The 20,065-nt window shown below is 43.1% G+C and overlaps 1 protein-coding gene across 2 annotated transcripts in view; it reads left to right on the plus strand.

The window, feature by feature from the left end:
- Positions 1–19,833, plus strand: part of LOC123758455 (chromatin-remodeling complex ATPase chain Iswi) — an 89,651-nt gene extending 69,818 nt beyond the window's left edge. For both annotated transcript variants that reach the window (XM_045742889.2, XM_045742890.2), the window contains 6 exons: positions 2,440–2,563; positions 3,127–3,240; positions 11,283–11,498; positions 11,816–11,977; positions 12,311–12,471; positions 17,897–19,833. In XM_045742889.2, the coding sequence (XP_045598845.1) occupies positions 2,440–2,563; positions 3,127–3,240; positions 11,283–11,498; positions 11,816–11,977; positions 12,311–12,471; positions 17,897–18,128 (1,009 nt within the window). In that variant the 3' untranslated portion in view covers positions 18,129–19,833. The remainder of the gene's footprint in view (positions 1–2,439; positions 2,564–3,126; positions 3,241–11,282; positions 11,499–11,815; positions 11,978–12,310; positions 12,472–17,896) is intronic.
- The last annotated feature ends 232 nt before the right edge of the window (positions 19,834–20,065 follow it).

Consider the following 20,065-nt stretch of genomic DNA (forward strand, 5'->3'; position numbering starts at 1 on the left):
GTGGTGTTATTACACTATATACACACATTACATATAAATATCTACCTGTTTTATTCACCATACTTGTACAAGTAAACTGATATGGTGCCCAAAGACCATCGTGGTCACCAGTAAACAACATAAGTCGTGCAGACGCCGCCGCCGCCCCTCACCAAAATGGCGGCTCCCAACCTACTCCTCTTGCTGTTTATACCCTCTATACACACTTTATATATAAGTATCTACATTTGTGTTCACCATAGAAAACCACTAAGCTGGTATTGTGAGTGCAGTCAATAAAAGGTGGCCACACACAGTCAGAAGACACCGCCACCACCTGTCCTCCCACAGCATTGCTCCTCCCTCCATGGCGCACAGTGCTAAATATCACCACAATCCTGCTATTATCAGAACCCTGGTCAGTTTTATCACAGTCAGGGATCTTCTGTAATAATATCATCGCTACATAATAGCATGAACAAGTATATTATGGCATTTTTAGGCGATGCTGTGGTCACAAGCTGAACAGCAGTGCTGTGAGCTCCTGCTGCGTGCATCAGGCTTGGTAGCTCACTCAATACTGAGGCCCCTAACACCCGGGAATTTGGCCCACGATTTTTTTTTAAATGGCGTCTGTTTACAAGAGCCCTGATGAAGGTGTGGGGAACCCTGTGTATCCGTGGGCCGTTTAAATCTTGCGTAGTACTCCAAAGCATCATAAGATGCGATGCGCAATTTACTGCAAGTCGGTCAAAGCATCATATGATGCGATGCTCAATTTAAGGGTTAAAGGTAAGGTCTTCCGACATGAGTACACCCAGATCCTTTACAATGCCTTTTCGTTCTATGTTATGATTTGCCTGAGTTTTGTACGTGGTTTCCGTTTTTATATTTTCATTTTTTCTGTAGCGCATGAGCTGCAACTGTTCTTCGTTAAACTCCATATTATTTTCTGTAGCCCATAGAAAGACCTAATCTACATCTGATTGGAGGTTTGCCATGTCCTCTATGTTGCCTACTCTCATGAAGATCCTAGTGTCATCTGCAAAGGATGATACAGTGCTATAGGTTGTGTTCTTGTCTATGTCCGATATGAGGATGAGAAAAAGTACTGGAGCAAGCGCAGTACCCTGGGAGACTGAGCTCTTCACGGTTGATAGGCTGGATTTTATTTTGTTGACTATTACACATTGGGTTCTGTTATTCAGAAAATTGTAGATCCATCTGATAGGCTGGATTTTATTTTGTTGACTATTACACATTGGGTTCTGTTATTCAGAAAATTGTAGATCCATCTGCCCATTTTTCCGGTAATTCCTTTTGAGCTCATTTTATGTGCAATAACACCATGGTCACATTTATCAAAAGCTTTTGCGAAATCTGTGTAAATTACATCAGCGTTTTGTTTGTCTTCCATAGCATCTAATGCCATATCATAGTGGTCCAGCAACTGCGACAGGCAAGAGCGCCCTGTTCTGAAACCATATTGTCCGGGGTTATGGAGATGCTGTGATTCCATGTATTTTGTGATCTTACTTCTTAGCACTCTCAAAATTTTTTATGATATGCGATGTTACTGCTATTGATCTGTAATTTTTTGCCTCTGCCTTATTTCCTCCTTTATGGAGTGGTGCTACCTCTGCTGTTTTTAGTATGTCAGGGATAACGCCAGTATCTAGGCTTTTTCTTCACAGAATGTGAAGGGCCTGCGATAGTGGTTTTTTACAGTTCTTGATGAATATGGAGTTCCAAGAATCTGGGCCTGGTGCAGAGTGCATAGGCATACTGTTTATGGCTTCTTCAAAATCCAGTGGGGATAAGGTGATGTCTGATATATGATTTGATGTTGGTATCATATCCATGAAAAATTCATTTGGGTTATCAGTCTTTAGTGTGTTTAGTGGCTCGCTGAAAACAGTCGTACTGCTTCCTCAGTAACTCGCTCATTTCTTTGTTGTCATTGGTGAAAGTTCCATCTCCCTTTCGGGCCTGATACTAGATGTGGTTTTTGATCTTGATTTTGCATAGGTGAAAAAATATTTTGGATTTCTCTCTATTTCACTGATGGTCTTTTGCTCTCTTTGTCTCTCCTGGGTTTTGTATGATTCTTGTAGCTTGAGTTCAATTGTTTCTATTTCTCTACCTAACCTTCTTCGCCGTTCTTGAGATAGGGTGCGACTCTCAAGTTGTTCCGTGATTCTTTTCTTCTATGTTTTTCTTTTCTATCGTTTTTCGTTTTCTATCGATTCTTTTTTCTTTTCTATCTATGCCACAATTACCACAAAAAGTCATGACTGCTTCCAGTCACTTTCATTGAATATGTGTGCAATACAGTAGGGGGAAAATAATTTATAATATGTATGGATATTTCAATGCCTTTCCTAGTTGTATTTAAAGTTATTGAAGAATTACCAAATGTTCCATATTACTCCTTATTCTAATGACACTTTTTGCTCTCAGAAATAAGCAAAAGGCAATAATTGGCATGTGGATCGAACCCCCGAAACGAGAGAGGAAGGCCAATTATGCTGTGGATGCCTATTTCAGGGAGGCACTCAGGGTGTCTGAGCCTAAAGCCCCAAAGGTATTTCTCTAAAACATATTTATTGAACTTGATGGGTTTATAAAATATAGTGCACTACATTTCCATTTTAATTTTTGTTAAATGGGAATTTTAAATTTAATATATAAGAAAGCGTATATTTATAAGGGGAACCTAGATTGCATCATCTACCGTTTTTTCTACATTTGTGGGACATGCAGGTATCTATTGTAAAAGAGTGAAAGTACACGTGTTGCCAGGCTTTAGGCTTGACTGGCCTAAGGCCAGTCAAGCCTTGGCCTCGGGCTGGGCTTGGGGAGTAGAAGAACTCCCAGAACCCCATCAAGCAGGTACTCCACTTGGTGACATTTATTGGAATAAGCACTGACAGATTTCCAGGGAATAGGTAGTGATATTTATAGGAATAGTCAGTGACAGATTTACTGAAATGGGCAGTGATATTTATAGGGATAAACAGTGACTGATTAAAAGGAATAGGTGGGGATATTTACAGGAATGCACTGTACACCTCTAGTTGGTGCATGCTACTGTTATATTAATTAATGAGAGTAAATGTTGTTATAACCGATTATATCTTGGTACAGGCACCACGACCACCGAAGCAGCCAGTGGTTCAGGACTTCCAGTTCTTTCCACCGAGATTATTTGAGCTGCTAGATAAGGAGATCTACTATTACCGCAAAACAGTTGGCTACAAGGTGAGCTACTGACTTGTACTGTTGAGAAGGGTCAGGAGCCACAAGACTGACATTGATTACAAAGTGCCCCCAACTGATAGCTAAGAGGCAGAGTCCATAACATAAACAGGTGGTTTAATAGTTCTGAAGCCATGGTGAGTAAGGAGTACTGTACAAGGAGAAAAACTGAATACAGTACATTTTTATAAATGTGTGTGTGATAACTTGGCCAGATGTGCCACACTGTATGTTGAGCACAAGAAGCTCTTGGAGCTTCACTTTTATTCCCAGTACATAAATTATATTACTGTTGGACATTTTATGGTTTACCAATTCTTCATTGAAGTACAGTACCTTGACATTTAATTTAAATGTTTGGGCAGTGGAGAGGAGCTTGAAGGGATTGGTGCATAAGATTCACTGGTTCATAGGTAAATATTTTAGACAACTTGTATGAAAATGTTTCAGGTTTACAATTTTAGTCTAGTGGTTTTAACACTTTAACCACTGTGCTGCGCCAACCGAGAAAACTTGGTCGATGGGAAACTGAGAAAACATCTTTTGAATATTTCGTACACGTTCAAAACTCGTGCGCGGTAGGTTGTGTATGAAATGGACTCTTGGGACCTCCAGTGAGAGGCTGCCATCTTGGAAAAAATTCCCAGAATGTCCTAGGGCTGCTGGCTGGGTTAGTACAGAGTGAGCAACCATGGGTGGTGCACGTGCTTCTGGCTCCCAAGCACCTGTTCAATGCGGTGTTGAAAAAATCGCTCTGTCGGTGAAATTCAGACCTTATTGTGAATGGCTGAATCTCTTCCAGTGTGGGACCTTACAAAGCGATCTTTTCAAGACTACCTTACAAATTGATCTTTTCCAATAATCTTTTCAAGACTACCTTACACTGTACAAGTTTGGCTACATGCCACCTACAGGTATTAAAGCCAAGGGTGTACGTGACTGTTATTTGCAAGCACACAGAACGAGAAAACAGAAAGCGAAAATCTATCTGTACCTGGTGCAACGAGAGCGAAGTCACGCTGTGTACCACAGACGGCTTCATTGATTATCACTCGCTTCCGAAGTACTGAGTGTGTAATACAGTGTGTTACTGTGTAAATAGTGTGTGAAACTGTATATATTGTAATTTTACTGAATTTTGAACAAGTAATATTGCGACAATAAATATTTACAATGGACACATTACTGACACGTGTATCACAGTTCCATAGAACATTATGAACGTTCTACTGTTAACATATTGTTAAGGACACAAATATGCATCATATATGATAAAAAACAAACAAAACCACATTGAAATACATAGAACAAATAATTAAAATATTTGTGGCAACTCGCGGTGCTTGAATAGCCCACGTGACCGCCTCTGGGAGCCTCAGGCAAGGGTGACCAGCCCATGATGCCCCCCTTCTCCACGTCCCCACAGCCAAAGTAAGTGGAAGTTTTTAGTTTTATTTTTTACATGTACGAGTTCAGGGAAGAGAGTTTATCATTTTACAAAGATAAAAAAAAAAAAATGCGAACACCTGATTTTATACACACTGGCAGGAATGTCACAATAAACTCGGTGCATCACAGTAGTTAACCTTGTGAGCCATTGGGGTGTTCTCAACCATTAACTTTTTGGGCGTCTCAGGGTCCCATTCACAGACTTCTGAAATGTTAATATAGTTCTTTTTTTTCCTCAGTTTTGAGTTATAGCTATAAATTTTGTCAATGTTTGCAAATGAATTTGTATAGATGCATACAAAGTGTTTTTATAATAGATTATATATGACAGTGCTGAATATACTAATTTTTCTGGAGGGAGCCCTGTCGGCTTCCCGGAACTATCTAGGCTGATATGGATATGTTAGCTTTCTGGTATCAGTCAATGTGCACGGAATTCCTGCCTACCGGGGACCACGAGCCAAAATCTGGCCCCCTCAGAGAGGCACAAGGAGCAATGGCCTATAGAAACCCCTGTGTAATTGGAAGCATTGTCTACCATCGACCGGGTCTGGCACTCAGAAAGGTAGGCGCCCAAAACAAATCCCTATTTAGGTGAAAATATTGCTACCGAGAGCCGAACGAGAGGACAGAACTCCCCCAAATGAAAACTAGCAAACTAGCATGACTCCCCCTGGAGTCATGCACTCCCTGGAATGGGGAGCACCAGACCCTTGTGTCTGCGATTCACACCCCCCAGTTCTTGGCTGATGTGATACTGGCAAGATCATGTGCCTCTGGCTCCAGATTTTGTCTCGGTTTCTGTGCCTTGTGGTGTGGTACTGTCTCTACCATCGGTGTGCGAGCCATGAGTATTATTCTTCAAGTACTCGGGCTGCATGCACCTATGGTTTCCTTCCCTAGGTGCTCTGTAAGTATTGCCGTTGGGGCTTGGGGCCACCTTCCACAAGTCACCTTGGGGTCTACCTCTGCTGTGTCTTTTACTGCTCGGTGATAGACTGCCCTTGGAGTCAGCTGGGGTTTTGTTTACCCCTGTTTGCCTCTAGGTAGGGGGTAGTTTTCATCACTGGTTGGGGTGCAGGGTACGGTGCAGCTTATCACCTCTCATAGTGGCCGGCTCTGTTCTGCCTGAGCACGTTGTCCTCTTGTGGGGTTTTCATTTTCTTTTTGTTTTCGCTGCCTGGTGGAGGGTCTGCCTTTTGGTTGGTCTTACCCTATTGTTATTGATGGTCCTTCGCTTGGTCCTGCGAGTGTTCACGTCCAGGGGGGTGCAGCTTTTAGCAGTTTGCTTGGTAGTTTTGGGGCACCGGTTAGCTGTACCCTACCTGGGCTTCCCTTAGCATGTTATCAAAGTTAAGGGCACTGGGAAACCCCGCGGGGGTTCCTTGGTCCAATGGATGTGACCCCTGAGTTCCCTCTCGCTTCGTGCGAGATTGACGGTTGCTCTGTCCCCTTGTCTCGGTGTAACATTCACCGCTTGTGCCTCCGCCATGCTGCCTGTAGGGTTGGTGATTCTTTTGACGCAGAGTCATGTGACATTTGTTGTTTGTACGTGCTCCAGTTCACCCAAACTACTGATTATGATATGAGGGTACGGGCACCTGAGGTGTTGCATGCTAGGTTTAGGTTGCTGCAACGTGATGGGGTGGTTGCTTACCCGGAGCCCCTGAGACTGCCCCGGTTTGGTTATAGGGACCTGGACTTTGGGGGGGGGGGGGTGGGAGTCGCTTCGACTTTGGTTCCATCCGCCCCTCCTTGTACTTTCCCTTACAGTTGTTCATCCAGATCCTCTCCCCTTGCTTCTGGCTTCAAGATGTCTGAGGGTTTCAAAGTAGGGGCTGGGTTTCCTTGGTGTTGAGACTCGGGTGGTCTCGAGGGGAATCCCCTTCCAGGGTGGTGGCGGAGGCATTCGAGCCTGGTCCTCCAGCTGGAGCTTCTGGGTCTGACCAGTGGTCACCCTTCGTTCCTGCTTTTTTGGCTGCTACTGCCTTTTCTTTAGAGGTCGGGGGTTTGGAGAACGGCTCGGCCCCGGGTCCTCGAGGTGAGGTTCCCGGGGCGTGGGAGGGGTTAACTTGGGGGGCCTTGGGCCCCGTTGAACCCCGCCTGGGTTTTTGTACCCTCAGAACGGGGCTTGGTGTTACAAGGAGACAGGTTCTCTTTTGCTCCCTCCTCGTGCGAATTGGATTAAGCGTCTACCCTTCCTCGGGTTTGGTTCCGTGATCCCGTGGTTTCTTCGGTCCCGTCCTTCTGAAGATTTTTGGCTTCCCACATCCCGTCCCATGTGGTGCGGAAAGCCCTTGCAGCTTACCTCTTGCATGACCTGGTTTATGCTTAAGTAATGGATTAGCGTTCCTTCGTGTATGGATTTTTGTGTCCTTACTGTCCTTATGAAGTTCCAGAGTTGTCCTGGTTAGCAGACTGTCCTCTCTTCTCGTTGGTGACTTGGCATACATTCTGTCGCTCCTGCAAGCTTGAGTGGAGGGTGGCTCACAGTGTTGCAGGTTTTCCCAGGTGGCGAATTTGAGCATCTCAATGCATGCTTGTTCGCCCCTGCCCTTCTGTGGGATGTTGGTGTGATGCAGCTTCATGTGCAGGTTCCTTCCCTTTCGGCTGTATTGGTCACTGAGGATTTGCACACATGGCCTGTTGGCTTCGGCCCTGCATTTCTTCTCCCTCCTCGAACTGTCCTCGGACTGGCTTGAGGTGAATGTAAAGGCGCTTGGGGCCGCCCCTGGGTTTGGTACATTGCCCTCGGCAGTGCATGCATCGTCTACATTGTTGAAGCTGTTCGTGCCGCTCCAGTGGAACGTGGTTTCGCGTTTTTTTGCTCCTCGACTTGCGTGTCGGCAGGCGGTGCTTGTGATTCTTTCTTAAAATCTGCATGGGCCCCTGGCTCTTGGGCTTCTTCGCCCTTTTGTCCATTGCTGTTTACTGAGTCTGTGGTTGTGCAGTGTCTGCAGGCAGCTTCGGCTAGTTGCCATCCTATGTCGGACTTACTAGTCCTCCGTTAGTCCTCCAGGGGTGGGGGTGGGGGAGCTCGGGGTCCTTCTTCGTTGTGGTAGGCCAATGGTGCCAGATTTGGCACCTGTACAGTCAACGGTGCTGTCTGTTTTTGTTTGGCGTGGTGATCGCCCTGTGCATCGCTTAGCTGCTTGTAAGGTGCGCCAGCTCTTTTGTGGTTCGTCCCATTGACAGGGCATTGCGGGGGAGGCTCGCCCTGTTTACTCGCACTTGGTCCCACAATTTGTGGGTGTTTCGGGTTGTTTCGTGTGGCCTGTGGTGGCGTTGGGTGGCCCCTCCTCCTTCAGGGGGTTCGGGGCTGGCCTCTTCTGCGTTCTGTCAGGTCATCTCTGAATGGGTTCGCTTGGGCATGGTTGAAACGACCTCGTCCCTCAGGTGGGTTTCCCGCCTGTTTCCTGTCCCGAATCGGGACTGCTCGTACCTCCGGTTCATTCTGGACATGTTCCGTCTGAACCCGTGGGTTTCCTGCCCCTTTTTTCGGATGACTACTCTATCCCAGGTCCGGCTTGTGTTGGAACTGGACGCTTGGATGGTGTCCCTGAACCTCAAGGATGCGTATTGGCACCTACCGATTCATCCAAGGTTCAGGGAATGGCTCGGTTTTGTTGTGGGGGCTGTCAGAGTTACCACTTTCGTTGCCTTCCATTCCGTTTGAATCTGGCTCCTCGCATTTTCACATGCCTTACTCAGGTTGTGGTGGCCTGCTTGCATCTGTTAGGTGTTCGGGGTTCTGGCCTACCTCAGTGACTGGCTGGTGTGGGTTCCCCAGTCAATCCGCGTGTCTGCTCACCAGGATTTGGTTCTTTCCCAGCTCACCGGGTTCGGATTCCTGGTGAACTAGCGGAAGGGCCATCTGGCTCCCTTTCAGGTTCGTTCTAGGCTGGGTCTTGTGTGGGACACTTGGACCGCTTCCTTGTCTCTCCCTCCGTTAGCTCTGGTTCAGTTGCGTTCCTGCCTTCGTCTATTTTTGAGGGGCTCCCAGGTCACGCTGCGGTTGCTTGAGGGTTTGTGCGGTAGCCTGCACTTTGCTATGATGGTCTACCCGCTGGGTCGGGTGGGGCTTCGTTGGCTGTAATGGTTCCTTTGGGGACCTCCCTTCCGCTTCTCTCGTGATCGCTGGGTTCGGTCTCCGGGTGTCTGCTTCATTCGCCGGCTTCCTCTTTGTGTTTTTCGGGATTCAGAGCCTTGGCACCTACCCGAGCCCCTCGATCGATGTGTTCAAGGACTCGTTGTCTCTTGGCTGTGGTTTTGTGACCAGTGCTCACCAGGCCAACCAGGGTCAGTAAGGTCCGTCATTCCGTCGGGCACACAGCATGGTGCAGGAGCTTGCTGCAGTGTGGATGTTGCTTTGGAGGATTTGGATTACTTGCAAATCGACAATCCGACTCCATTCGGAGTGTTCCCTGGTGGTTCATTGCCTGAACCTGGGGGTTCGATGCGGTCCTTAGCTCTTTGGGGCTGGTCGCTTTGGGTGACTCGTCTGTCAAGTTCTTGGAGTTTGGCTCTCCTGGTCGTTTACGTTTAAGGGTGTCCAACGTCCTGGTGGATAGGCTGTTGCGGGTCATTCCCCTGTCCATTAAATGAATGGTCGACGCCAACTCATTCAGTTGGCTCTGCTGGCCGTACAGACTCCCGGAGGTGGACCTCTTCGCGTCGGCATGGTCGAGGCATCTCCCAGTTCACATGGCGCCCTTCCTCGACTGCGAGGCCGTCGGGGTCGATGCCTTGTGGCATTACTGGTCGAGGTGGGGGTTACCTGAAAATGTGCACGCATTATTGGTCTATATCACAGTTAAAAGAAAACAAAACATAACTCGTACTTATCTGGCAGATAATTAGTAAAGAATAGTGAAAATAGTCGTAAGCAGAGCGATTATTGTTTCAGTGGCCGATGTGATCTCTGGATATTTCCTTGATGAGCTGTTCACTCATTATGCCCCAAAAAGTGAAAAATATAAAAAATTAATGGAACTGGATTTCTTATCATTTTGAGATGGACGACATGTTTTAGTGTCATTGGAATGTTTGCTTACATAGTGTGGATGACGTGTTGGCTCATTTTAGCAACTATTTTTAGCATTGTTATAATGCAAAAGAGAGAACCTGAGTATACATTATTAGAAAATTTTTCCCACAGCTGTTTTGCATATACAATATTATAACGGCTTTTAACCCTTGCCATCCTAAAACTATCATGATTTCACCTCTAGTTTTATCTGGTGTTGCAAGGTTAGGGATCAGACCACATTACCATGGAGAGGTATAAACAAAAATGCCTTGTATAATAATCCTACAGTTATAATATCAAACTTTGCTTTCATAATTATTTTGTTGTTTGAGTAATTAAAAAAAATTTTTTGATCAGTTTTCTTTGAGAGAAATGTTTGTATAGTACTGTACTAGAAACTAAAGTCTGGCTTTATATTAGAATTAACCTTTTATGTGCATCTATGGCATTCCTATGCAAAAAAAAAAAAAAACATAGAATAATTAATTTGAATGTGAAATGCTCAGAAAAGTAGAAATAAACTTAAAATCTACATTGTAACCAATTTTGTGCACTGTACAAGTTGACTGTGTGGGACTCCAGCTCCCATCTATCAACACCAAACCTTGTGTCGGATACGCAGTGGCTGAAGGCAGATTACGCTCTACTCAGTGTTGACCTTGGATGTCTAGACTACTGCTTTTATACTTGTTAGGTTATTCACTGTAGTATTTGTGTTGAATAACTAGATCTATGTTCATCTGTTTACAAAAATGTGGATTCTGTACATTACTAACTATAGTAATAATGTATTTAGGCCTACAATGAATGTATGCCCATATGAGGCTCTCTTTACATACACAATGCATCACAAAAATGTGATAGGTCTGAACAATCTGTTGAGCATGTTATTGTGATTAGCCCATACATTGTAGATCCTATTTATATCTACAATACAAACAAGTAGATAGATGTTTATATCTACGACAGGAGCCTGACAGCCGAGTGGAGAGCGCTTAGGATTCGTAATCCTGAGGTTCTGGGTTCGATCCCCGGTGGAGGCGGAAATAAATGGGCAGAGCCTCTGTTTCCTAGCAGTAAATAGGTACCTGGGACTTAGACAGCTGCTACGAGCTGCTTGTTCGAGGGTGTGTAACAAAAAGGAGGCCTGGTCGAGGACCGGGCCGCAGGAACGCTAAGCCCCGAAATCATCTCAAGATAACCTCAAGATAGATAACGATATAAATAAGAGTTACCTCATATGGGCCAGTCACAATAACGTGCTCGTAGGTATTTTCATACAGCTCTCACATTATTGTAATTTCACTGTATTTGAAGGAAGCATTTGGTGGAGAACACCATTATCTATGCCAAAGTTCATGTGGGTTATTTGTGTGCCTCCAGACTTCCAGTGAATCCAGGCAACTATCAAGATGTATAATCTTTAGCATGTTGTGGTCCCTTAGTCAAGGTCAAGGCATCTGGGAGTTATCCAGGATGCTGAGTCAATCCCCATCCTGCTCCAAATATTTTACCATGCTTTGCATTGTACTGTTTGCTTTAGTGATGAATTAATCTTGTGTTGCAGGTTCCCAAGAACCCAGAGTTTATGGGAGATGCTGCTCGCATCCAGAGGGAGGAGCAACAAAAAATAGATGAAGCAGAGCCAGTTACAGAAGAGGAGATTGAAGAACGAGACAGTCTCCTAACACAAGGGTTTCTCAACTGGAGTAAGAGAGACTTCAACCAGTTTATCAAAGCCAATGAGAAATTTGGCCGAGACGATATCAAAAACATTGCCAAGGTGGGTTTGATTGACAGGAATCTTATTTGAGGGACCATTGGCATGTACAGTTTGTACTTGGCTATTATCGTTGGTTAAACATACTGTGACAATTGGTCAGTGAACTGAAGTTTATCTACAACTTCAGTTGCAGATAGTCTGGCTTTATATCAACTTCAGTTGCTGATATCATGCAGGAAGAGTAGGAAAGTTTACTAATTTTGACAAGACCATTTACCTGTAATTAGTTAAGTTCATAAATTTTCAACATACATTGCTATTTGATTTATGGTTGACATAAAACTGCTATTTTATTTATAAAAAAAAAATTGTTACAGGAAGTTGAAGGTAAAACACCAGATGAGATGATGGAATACTCCGCAGTCTTCTGGGATCGCTGCTCAGAGCTTCAAGATTGTGATAGAATTCTGGCACAAATTGAGAGGGGAGAGGCAAAAATTCACCGTAGGACATCAATTAAAAAGGCCCTTGATGCCAAGGTAAGATGCATTATCAAAGAATGCAAATTTTGTTATAAAGTAGGATCAGTTATGTTTTAAAAGTAGCAAAAAACTGGTTGCAATTTTGTGCAACCATCTTAAAATTTTAATTGCTGAAGTGTAGGTACTAGTTATGTTATATCTAGCAATGTAGATATGATAGAGCCCAGTAGGCTCAGAAACCTGTTCACCAGTTAGTAGGTTGAGAGTTGAGAGGTGAAACAAAGAGATGAAGCTCAATCCCCACAAGAACTACTAGGTAAGTACAGGTCTGTGCAATAGTATGCCATAGTGGAGCAAACATAAGTTTAAATTAAATATTTTTCCCTCCAGATGGCTCGGTACAGAGCACCCTTCCATCAGCTGCGAATCTCTTATGGAACTAACAAGGGGAAGAACTATTCTGAGGAGGAAGACCGCTTTCTTGTGTGTATGCTGCATAAACTGGGCTTTGATAAAGAAAATGTGTACGAGGAGTTACGAGCAGCTGTAAGGTAAGACGAGATCATTACTTGGTATCAACTTGACTGTTTTCCTGCATGTTTGTATTTGATAAGATGTGATTAATGACTAGATTGAAGGTCCTCACAGAGGACCTTCAATTGCTCCTTGCACTTGCAATAGCCCACGTTGAGTTACCCCAAGAGCTAACAACCAAGCACTTGCACGCCAGTGGCCAAGATAATAACATGAAGTAATGATCTCTTCCATAATATTGTAATCTTGCATTAGGGGTTGTTGTCCTACCCCATTGGAAGTTCGCTAGAGGGCTTAGAACGCTAAGGGGTCATCCACCAATATTTTACTTGGTGCAAGGCTGTGAAGCAGCTCTCCCTTGAGATGGTGCCAAGTATAATTTAAATGAGCCAGGGAGTTGTAATGGAAATTGTGTGTGAGAGTAGTATGGGGAAAAGGGTTCTTAACCTGTTTACATAGGTTAAGTTTGACTCGGGGGATATCGAAGAGATATTTATTTCTGGTATGGTGATTATGGGTTCTATTACATCTGTCCAAGAAGAGTTTCAGATCAGGGTTTGCACTTAAGAACAAGGTTTTGTAAATGTAAATGGCACAAGAGAATGTGTGGAGTGAGTTTGTTTAGCATAAAGGGAGGGAGCCGGTCGGCCGAGCGGACAGCACACTGGACTTGTGATCCTGTGGTCCTGGGTTCGATCCCAGGCGCCAGCGAGAAACAATGGGCAGTAAAGCAGTAAACAGATTGGTGAAAGGAGAAGTGAGTTTGGATAGCTGCCTGAAAGATATGTGGTATCATGTGTCTGAATTTTTTTTTTTTTTTTTCTATTAAACTCGGTTGCCATTTCTAAATTTGTTGGAGGTGTATAACCATCCTTGGAGAGTTTTATCTGGTTATGTGAATGTTGTTTAGTTCCTATGATGTTAGAGATGGCTTTTGATGTGCTTTTCATGTTGCCCTTTGCTTCTTTGAATCTACTCACATAATAGGAAAGTTTTGATTTTCTTTTACTGGTAAATATTGATAAGTACCTCTTAATTATTTCCTTTGTTAATAGGCCAATCCTAAGTTTTTTCATATTCATGTTTGGTATTGATTGTTTTGAATGTGCCACTTGTGAGCCAAGGATTGTTTAATCTTTTGCCAGTTACTTGCTTGGTGAGGGGAGAGGGGGGTGCAATGAGTGTTGTAGAGGCTTAGGGTTTTGGAAAAGAAGAGGTTAGCTAATGAATTTATATCCTGTGTATTATTGAATTCAGATTCCTAGTTTATATTGTGAAGTGCATTTGTGAGTCTGCCTATTGCTGCTTTACTATGTAGCCTGTAGGTAAGTTTCTTGTTATCTGGTGGTATTATGTCCATGTTTGCTATGAGGAAGGTAGGGTAGTGGTTAGTTGTTCTGTCAGTGATTATACCAGATGCAAAGGAAGCTGTTACGTTAGTCCATAAGTGATCCAGGGCAGTAGTGGATGTTTGAGTGATTCGGGTGGGCTTAGTGATTGTGGGGATTAGCATACAGGAGTTCGTGCTGTTTAGGAAATAGTCGACTTGAGGGCTATTTTGTTGACACAGGTCAATATTGAAGTCACCTAGAATGATATGATTTTTGTTGAGATTGTTGTTTATGATAAGATTCCTTAGGTTATCTGAGATCTTTAGGCAGAAATTATGTTGGTTTTGTTGATTTCACAACGCAGTTGGTCTTTTATGAATGCATGTACAATATAACGCACTTCTCACCTTTGCTTTCCACAGGGATGGCTGAAGAGGACACAATAACAAAGTCCAGCAACTTTTGCTGGTCTTGTTCATCCTGGGAGATATTGTTGAGCGGTTACAGTACTGACACTTACACTCATTTTGTAAAGAGCTTCCTCGTCTTTTGACGGATTCATTGGTTTTCAGACGCATATTCTCCTCATGGAGACGGTTTATGTCATGCTGGAGTTGTTGTTGAGTAGTTTGACAGGCTCTAACATCCTCACGGAGAAGGTTATTTGTTGTTGCTGTTGTTGCAGGTTAATGCGGTTAGCTTGATCCTCAATTTGAAGGCTCTGAATGATGATAATTTGAGCCTCAATGACTAGACAGCTTTTTGAACCACTGATTCTCGTTCCAGTTATGGAAATTCTGCGAGTGACCAGCAGCACGCTTGAAGTGCGTGAAGTGGGATGTTAGCGAGCAATTTGCAGATGATTGAGAGGACACAATTCCCTTGCCCAGTGATGGGGTTGAGGGAAGAGCAGTGCCGCCACAGACCCTAGAGGGTAAAGAATGACAGCTGATGGTGTTGTTCTCGGTGGATGCCTTGCTTGGAGATTTTTGGTTCTTTTTTACCTGTGCAAACTTGCTTTTGAGATTCATGGTTGGTTGAGTATGGTATGGGGAAGATATTGTAGCAGAAACTTGGGTCAGGCAGCACGGAGGTAGGCAGTAGGCACTGATGCTCACAGCAGGAAAAGTTTTTGAATTTCGTTTGCGATACAATAGGTTGATTGAGTTGGTTGATTGAGATTGAGGTCGATGTGTTATGATTTGCTTGGACTCCATGTACTTAGCTGCATGTAGGTAGTGTTTTACATCATCTGAGGGTGGATGTGAGCTGTAATACAGCTTAGAGTGGAGAGCACAAGCGAGCACGGGTCAATGCCACAACAGACGGGTCTGTTCCTGGGTTGCCTGCAGTGTCATTAAGTCTAGTCAACTTGCAGTCTACCCTCACATCCGTGATGTTAGGAAGTATGCCGCTCTTTCGGCTGTCTTTGCCAATATGTCTTGGGATGATGTACAGGCTCAGGGGTTATGGAGGTCAAACGTGTCCTGGTCGCCAGGTATCTCGTGAACGTCCCAGTTCCTCGGCACCCTTGTATGGCTTTGGGGTGCCTGTCGCGGCCTTCGGTCTCTTCCTTGCTTTGAGTCCTACGGTGCTGCCATCTTCCTGGTAAGTCCCTGTTTGCCTTCACTGTGGGTAGTTAGCTTCAGGGAGCCAATGGGACTAACCACAGAAAACCAGTACACGTATTGAATGTAATGAAACGCCAGTTTCTGGCCGAGTCCCGGAGGCTCCTTGCCAGTCTCCCTCTCTTCGGTCAGCTGGTTTCATCATTCAAGACCTGAACAGGTGGGTTGCCGGCTCCTCCTACCCCCCTAGTGGGGGGGAGGGGGGCACTAACTATATAGTTGGATGAAAAAAAGCTGTTTGCTTTCTGGGGGAGTTCTTTTGCTATTTTGAGGACGTAGCTCACAATTTTCAACCAGACTGTGGTCAGTTTTGTTTCGCTAACCTTTCTAGGTGCCTTCCTTGGTCGACGGCAACAAGAATTCTGTGACTGATGACCCCAAATAGGATAGCACTACATCAGTGAGATGTAGTGTTGTTTCTGGGTGAAACATTATTCAATGAACAAATCCACAAGGGCCATGATGAGGGTTCGAACCTACGTCTGAGAGGATCCCAGACGCGCCTAAATTGACTGCTTTGTGGATTTGTTCATTTGCATCACACTATTGTGATCTCTGTTTGTAATTACATTCAACGTTGGTTTTTAATATTTGCTGCTGGATTCGGAGATTAATAGTGATGCAAACCTGTTGTAAGATAAGAGATTCAGATTCTGATATTAACATGCATTAGGTTAGGGTGTGTCTTGAAGCACTGCACTGCTCAACGTACCTAGAGACCGTCTACGAGTGGTGCGCAACGCGCCTCGAGGATCTTGTAGGTATAGCGTATGATTCAAAACTCCTGCGGCTATATGGGGTTCACATCAGCTTCCTCGGGGCTCTTGTAGACAGACACCATTTTTTTTTTTAAATTTTGGGCAACATTCCCAGGTGTGAGAGCCTTAGTACTGAGTGAGCAACCAAGGCTGACATAGGCAGCAGGAGCTCACAGCACTGCTGTTCAGCTTGTGACCGCAGCATCGCCTAATAATGTCAAAATATGTATGTAACTGGTATTATTTAGCCAGTATTACAGAAGAGCCTGAGTGTGATAATGACTGTGTACAATGTTCAAATATCAGTGAATCAATGCCGTTCAAGATGTTCACAGCATTAGCCACAGCATCACATTATTTTGTCATCTAGGAATCTTCAAACAACTTCTCATGTTCCTTTACAAAATAAAATTGTGGTAAATTATTCATATACAGGATTGTGACCAAGATTCTGATAATAGCAGGATTGTGGTGATAATTAGCTCTGCGTAGTATTTTGGGAGGAGGAATTTTGATGAGGGAGGAAGGGGATCGAGGTAATGTTACTGTTTGGGGCAGCTACTTTTGTTTGGACCCCCCATACTAGCTTAGTGATTCGCTATGGTGACCACAAATGTAGATACATATATGTAACATGTGTATATAGTGTAATAACAGCAACAGGAGTATGTTGGGAGGAGCCATTTTATTGAGGGAGGTGGCAGTGTACTCCTGTCGTCATCTGCTGTGTGAGTTGTCATGCAGTGTATGGTGGCAGCCACTGTTGTTTGGATACAATACCAGCTTAGTTGTATAGTTAGTGAATAAAACACATAGATACTTATACATAATGTGTGTAAATAGTATAATAAAAACAATAACAGTATGGTGGGAGGAGGAATATTGGCGAGTAAGGTGTTGGAGGAGTGAGGGGAGGGCTGGCTGGGTGTGGCAGCTCAATCTTGTTTGTTGGGCTCACCATACCAACTTAGTGGTTCATTATGGTGATCACACATGTAGATGGGTATATACAATGTGTGTATATAGTGTAATAACAGCAAAAGCACTGATTGATTCTAGAATATAATATGTTTGTCACATATATGACCCCCATAATTTTGAGCATTGCGATGTTCTACACTATGAACTATTTAAATTCCACAAATTACACATGTTTGAATAATATTACAACAAAAACCAGAGAAGAAACGAATGAGAAACATCAAAATAATTGTGAAACATTATATTTGTGGCAACTGCTGCCCCACGAGGTGGAGGGGCCTAGTGATCTTGAGCACTCCGTCGCTCACCACCCATGATTTGCTCAGCTTCCCAGCTCCATTGTGTACGTCACATTCTAAAGTATGTGACATTCTTATGTACATTCTAAAGTATGTCACTTACAATATTTCTTTTTAGTTTCCCGTGATCAGAGACTGCATATTAACAATATAAGAAGAGAAACTAATTTTTTGGAAAGAATTTATTTTCTGCGCATCACAGGTGTGTCATATTTTAATGCAGAGCAGTTCAGTGGTTAACTGTGGTTCTTGTTATGTATGCCTTAACCAGTGCTTAGCACAAGGGAACTACTTAGGGTCCCACCAGAAAAGTGTGTTTCATGATATTCAGTGCCTTGTGTTTTATGTAATTAAAATTTCAGTACAGAAAACTGTGTGCCCTGTTAATTTCCTGGAATGATTCTGTTGTCAGTGTCTGCTCTGTATCTTTGGCTTTGTATTTCAGATCTGCACCTCAATTCCGGTTTGATTGGTTCATCAAAAGTCGAACAGCATTGGAGCTCCAGCGCCGATGTAATACATTAATTACTCTCATTGAACGTGAAAACCAGGAACTAGAAGAGAAGGAACGAGCAGAAAGGAAGAAGAGCAAGCCCAGGGGTCTGTATATGAAGTCAGGGAAGCGTGCTGGTGGTGCTCAAGATGGACGTGGAAGACGAAAGAAAAAGACCGAATAAATGTTAAAGACGAGTTTACCAAGTGGTATGAAAAAAATGATCAGTATCTACAAAGACAGAGCTAAATTAAATATTGGGAGCTTTTTACTGTAGACTTCTGCTGTGCAAATATATTGGGTAATTTCCAATACTGTATAATGATAGTTTTTTGAAATTACAAAACTTGGATAATATAAAAGAAATGTGTAATGTGTATCTTGGGACACCATTACTACACTCATGTTTCCCAATTAATATATGAACTTAGGTTTAACAAATTTAGTCTGTTTGCTTTTGTCTTCCACTGCTATCTACACTACCACCAGTCCACTTTTCTGATGCATACACAAGTTGGTGAAGCAGGCTAGTGGTTTTCAAGATAGCTATTGATGATGCAAGAATACAGAATTAAATTATCAATTATTGTAATAAATTTATATAAATTGTTGTGCAAGTTGATAAAATTACCATAAAATCTTTAAATAAGAACAAAATACGATGAAACTTATTCCCCTAAAATGTGAGCTAGAGCACAGGGTTCCCATCCGGAAGCATTGAGTGTAGTTAAAGTACCCAGTCAAGTAAATGCATCAAGTTATAAAAATGTAAGAGGATGAAGAATAATTTTGTAGGTGTTACCAAAGAACCCACACAGCATATGTGGGTAAATTTGCCAAGAGTACTAAATTGGGGCATATGAACATTTCCCTCATAAAATTTAGTGTATTAAAAGTAATAAAAATTCATCTGGGAATTTGTGGCCGTGATGCTCATAATTTGCCGTTTCATTTCTTAAATTACTTACCTAAAAAAAATGTGGCAAATGATGTGCTGAAATGTGGATTATTTCTCACAATAAATCAAGGTTAATTATTGATGTAATTATTATTAAGGTGCATTACAGGTAAAATAGACCCTTGAGGTGCAGAGTTGAGTAAACAATATAAAATTTGCTTTATAAATAATTATCAAAGATGTTTGTACAGAAGGAAAGTCATGATTAAAGTCTGCATTGATTTATCATGCGAGAGATTTAAAATTGTACGTTGGGTATTCAAATGAGTCGTCTCAATAAGTCTTGTAAACACTTGTGTGAAGATTTAACTACAGTCAGGAGCATTCAGAGTAAAGCAGCTGGTGGCAAGTATTCAATGCCTGTCATGTTCAGGAAATTTTTAATTTCATCCAGTAAAGACGCCTGGAACTGTAAAGAAGTGTGGACACCTTAAGAGTGCATTACACTGTTTTATATAAATATTTTCCTAGGTCAAAGTAAAATGTTATATTTGCACCTATTATGCTATTAGAAAATATACTTTGCAGTACCACTTTGAAATTGTTTGTCTTAAACATTGTCATCAGTATACAGTTATGGGTAATTAGACAGGTGTCATATTTCTCACGTGTTGGATACTTGTCCCAGTACAGTAATTCCATGACGTATGGAGGGCTATCCATAGCCTAGTCAAGATAATGCCTGGCAAATGCAGATGAGGAGTCACAATAACGTGACTGAAATATGTTTACCAAACCACACACTAGAAAGTGAAGGGACGACGCCTTTTCGGTCCATCCTGGATCATTCTGAAGTCGATTGTGAGAATGGTCCAAGACGGACCGAAATATCGTTGTCCCTTCACATTCTAGTGTGTGGTTTGGTAAACAACGTCTGGCAAGTTCTTTATTTTAATTGTGTAATCTTTTCTATATAAAAGTTAAAACAAGATATAGCATTTTTTGTGACCTATATGATTTTCCATGCTGATTTTGTTAAATAATCCCCCCCCCCTCTCCCTTTACAGTCTGTTGTGTGAGGGGGGCTTAGTGGGTGGCTGCCGGCGTGTGATGCTCCATGGGGCAGTCCTCTGTCCTTTTGAAGCCTTGTGCTCCTGCTGACATACCTTGAGGTTACCTTGAGGTGCTTCCAGGGCTTAGCGTCCAACCTGTCTAATTAAAAA

The sequence above is a fragment of the Procambarus clarkii genome, chromosome 11 (assembly GCF_040958095.1).
Source record: "Procambarus clarkii isolate CNS0578487 chromosome 11, FALCON_Pclarkii_2.0, whole genome shotgun sequence".
Lineage (NCBI taxonomy): Eukaryota > Metazoa > Arthropoda > Malacostraca > Decapoda > Cambaridae > Procambarus > Procambarus clarkii.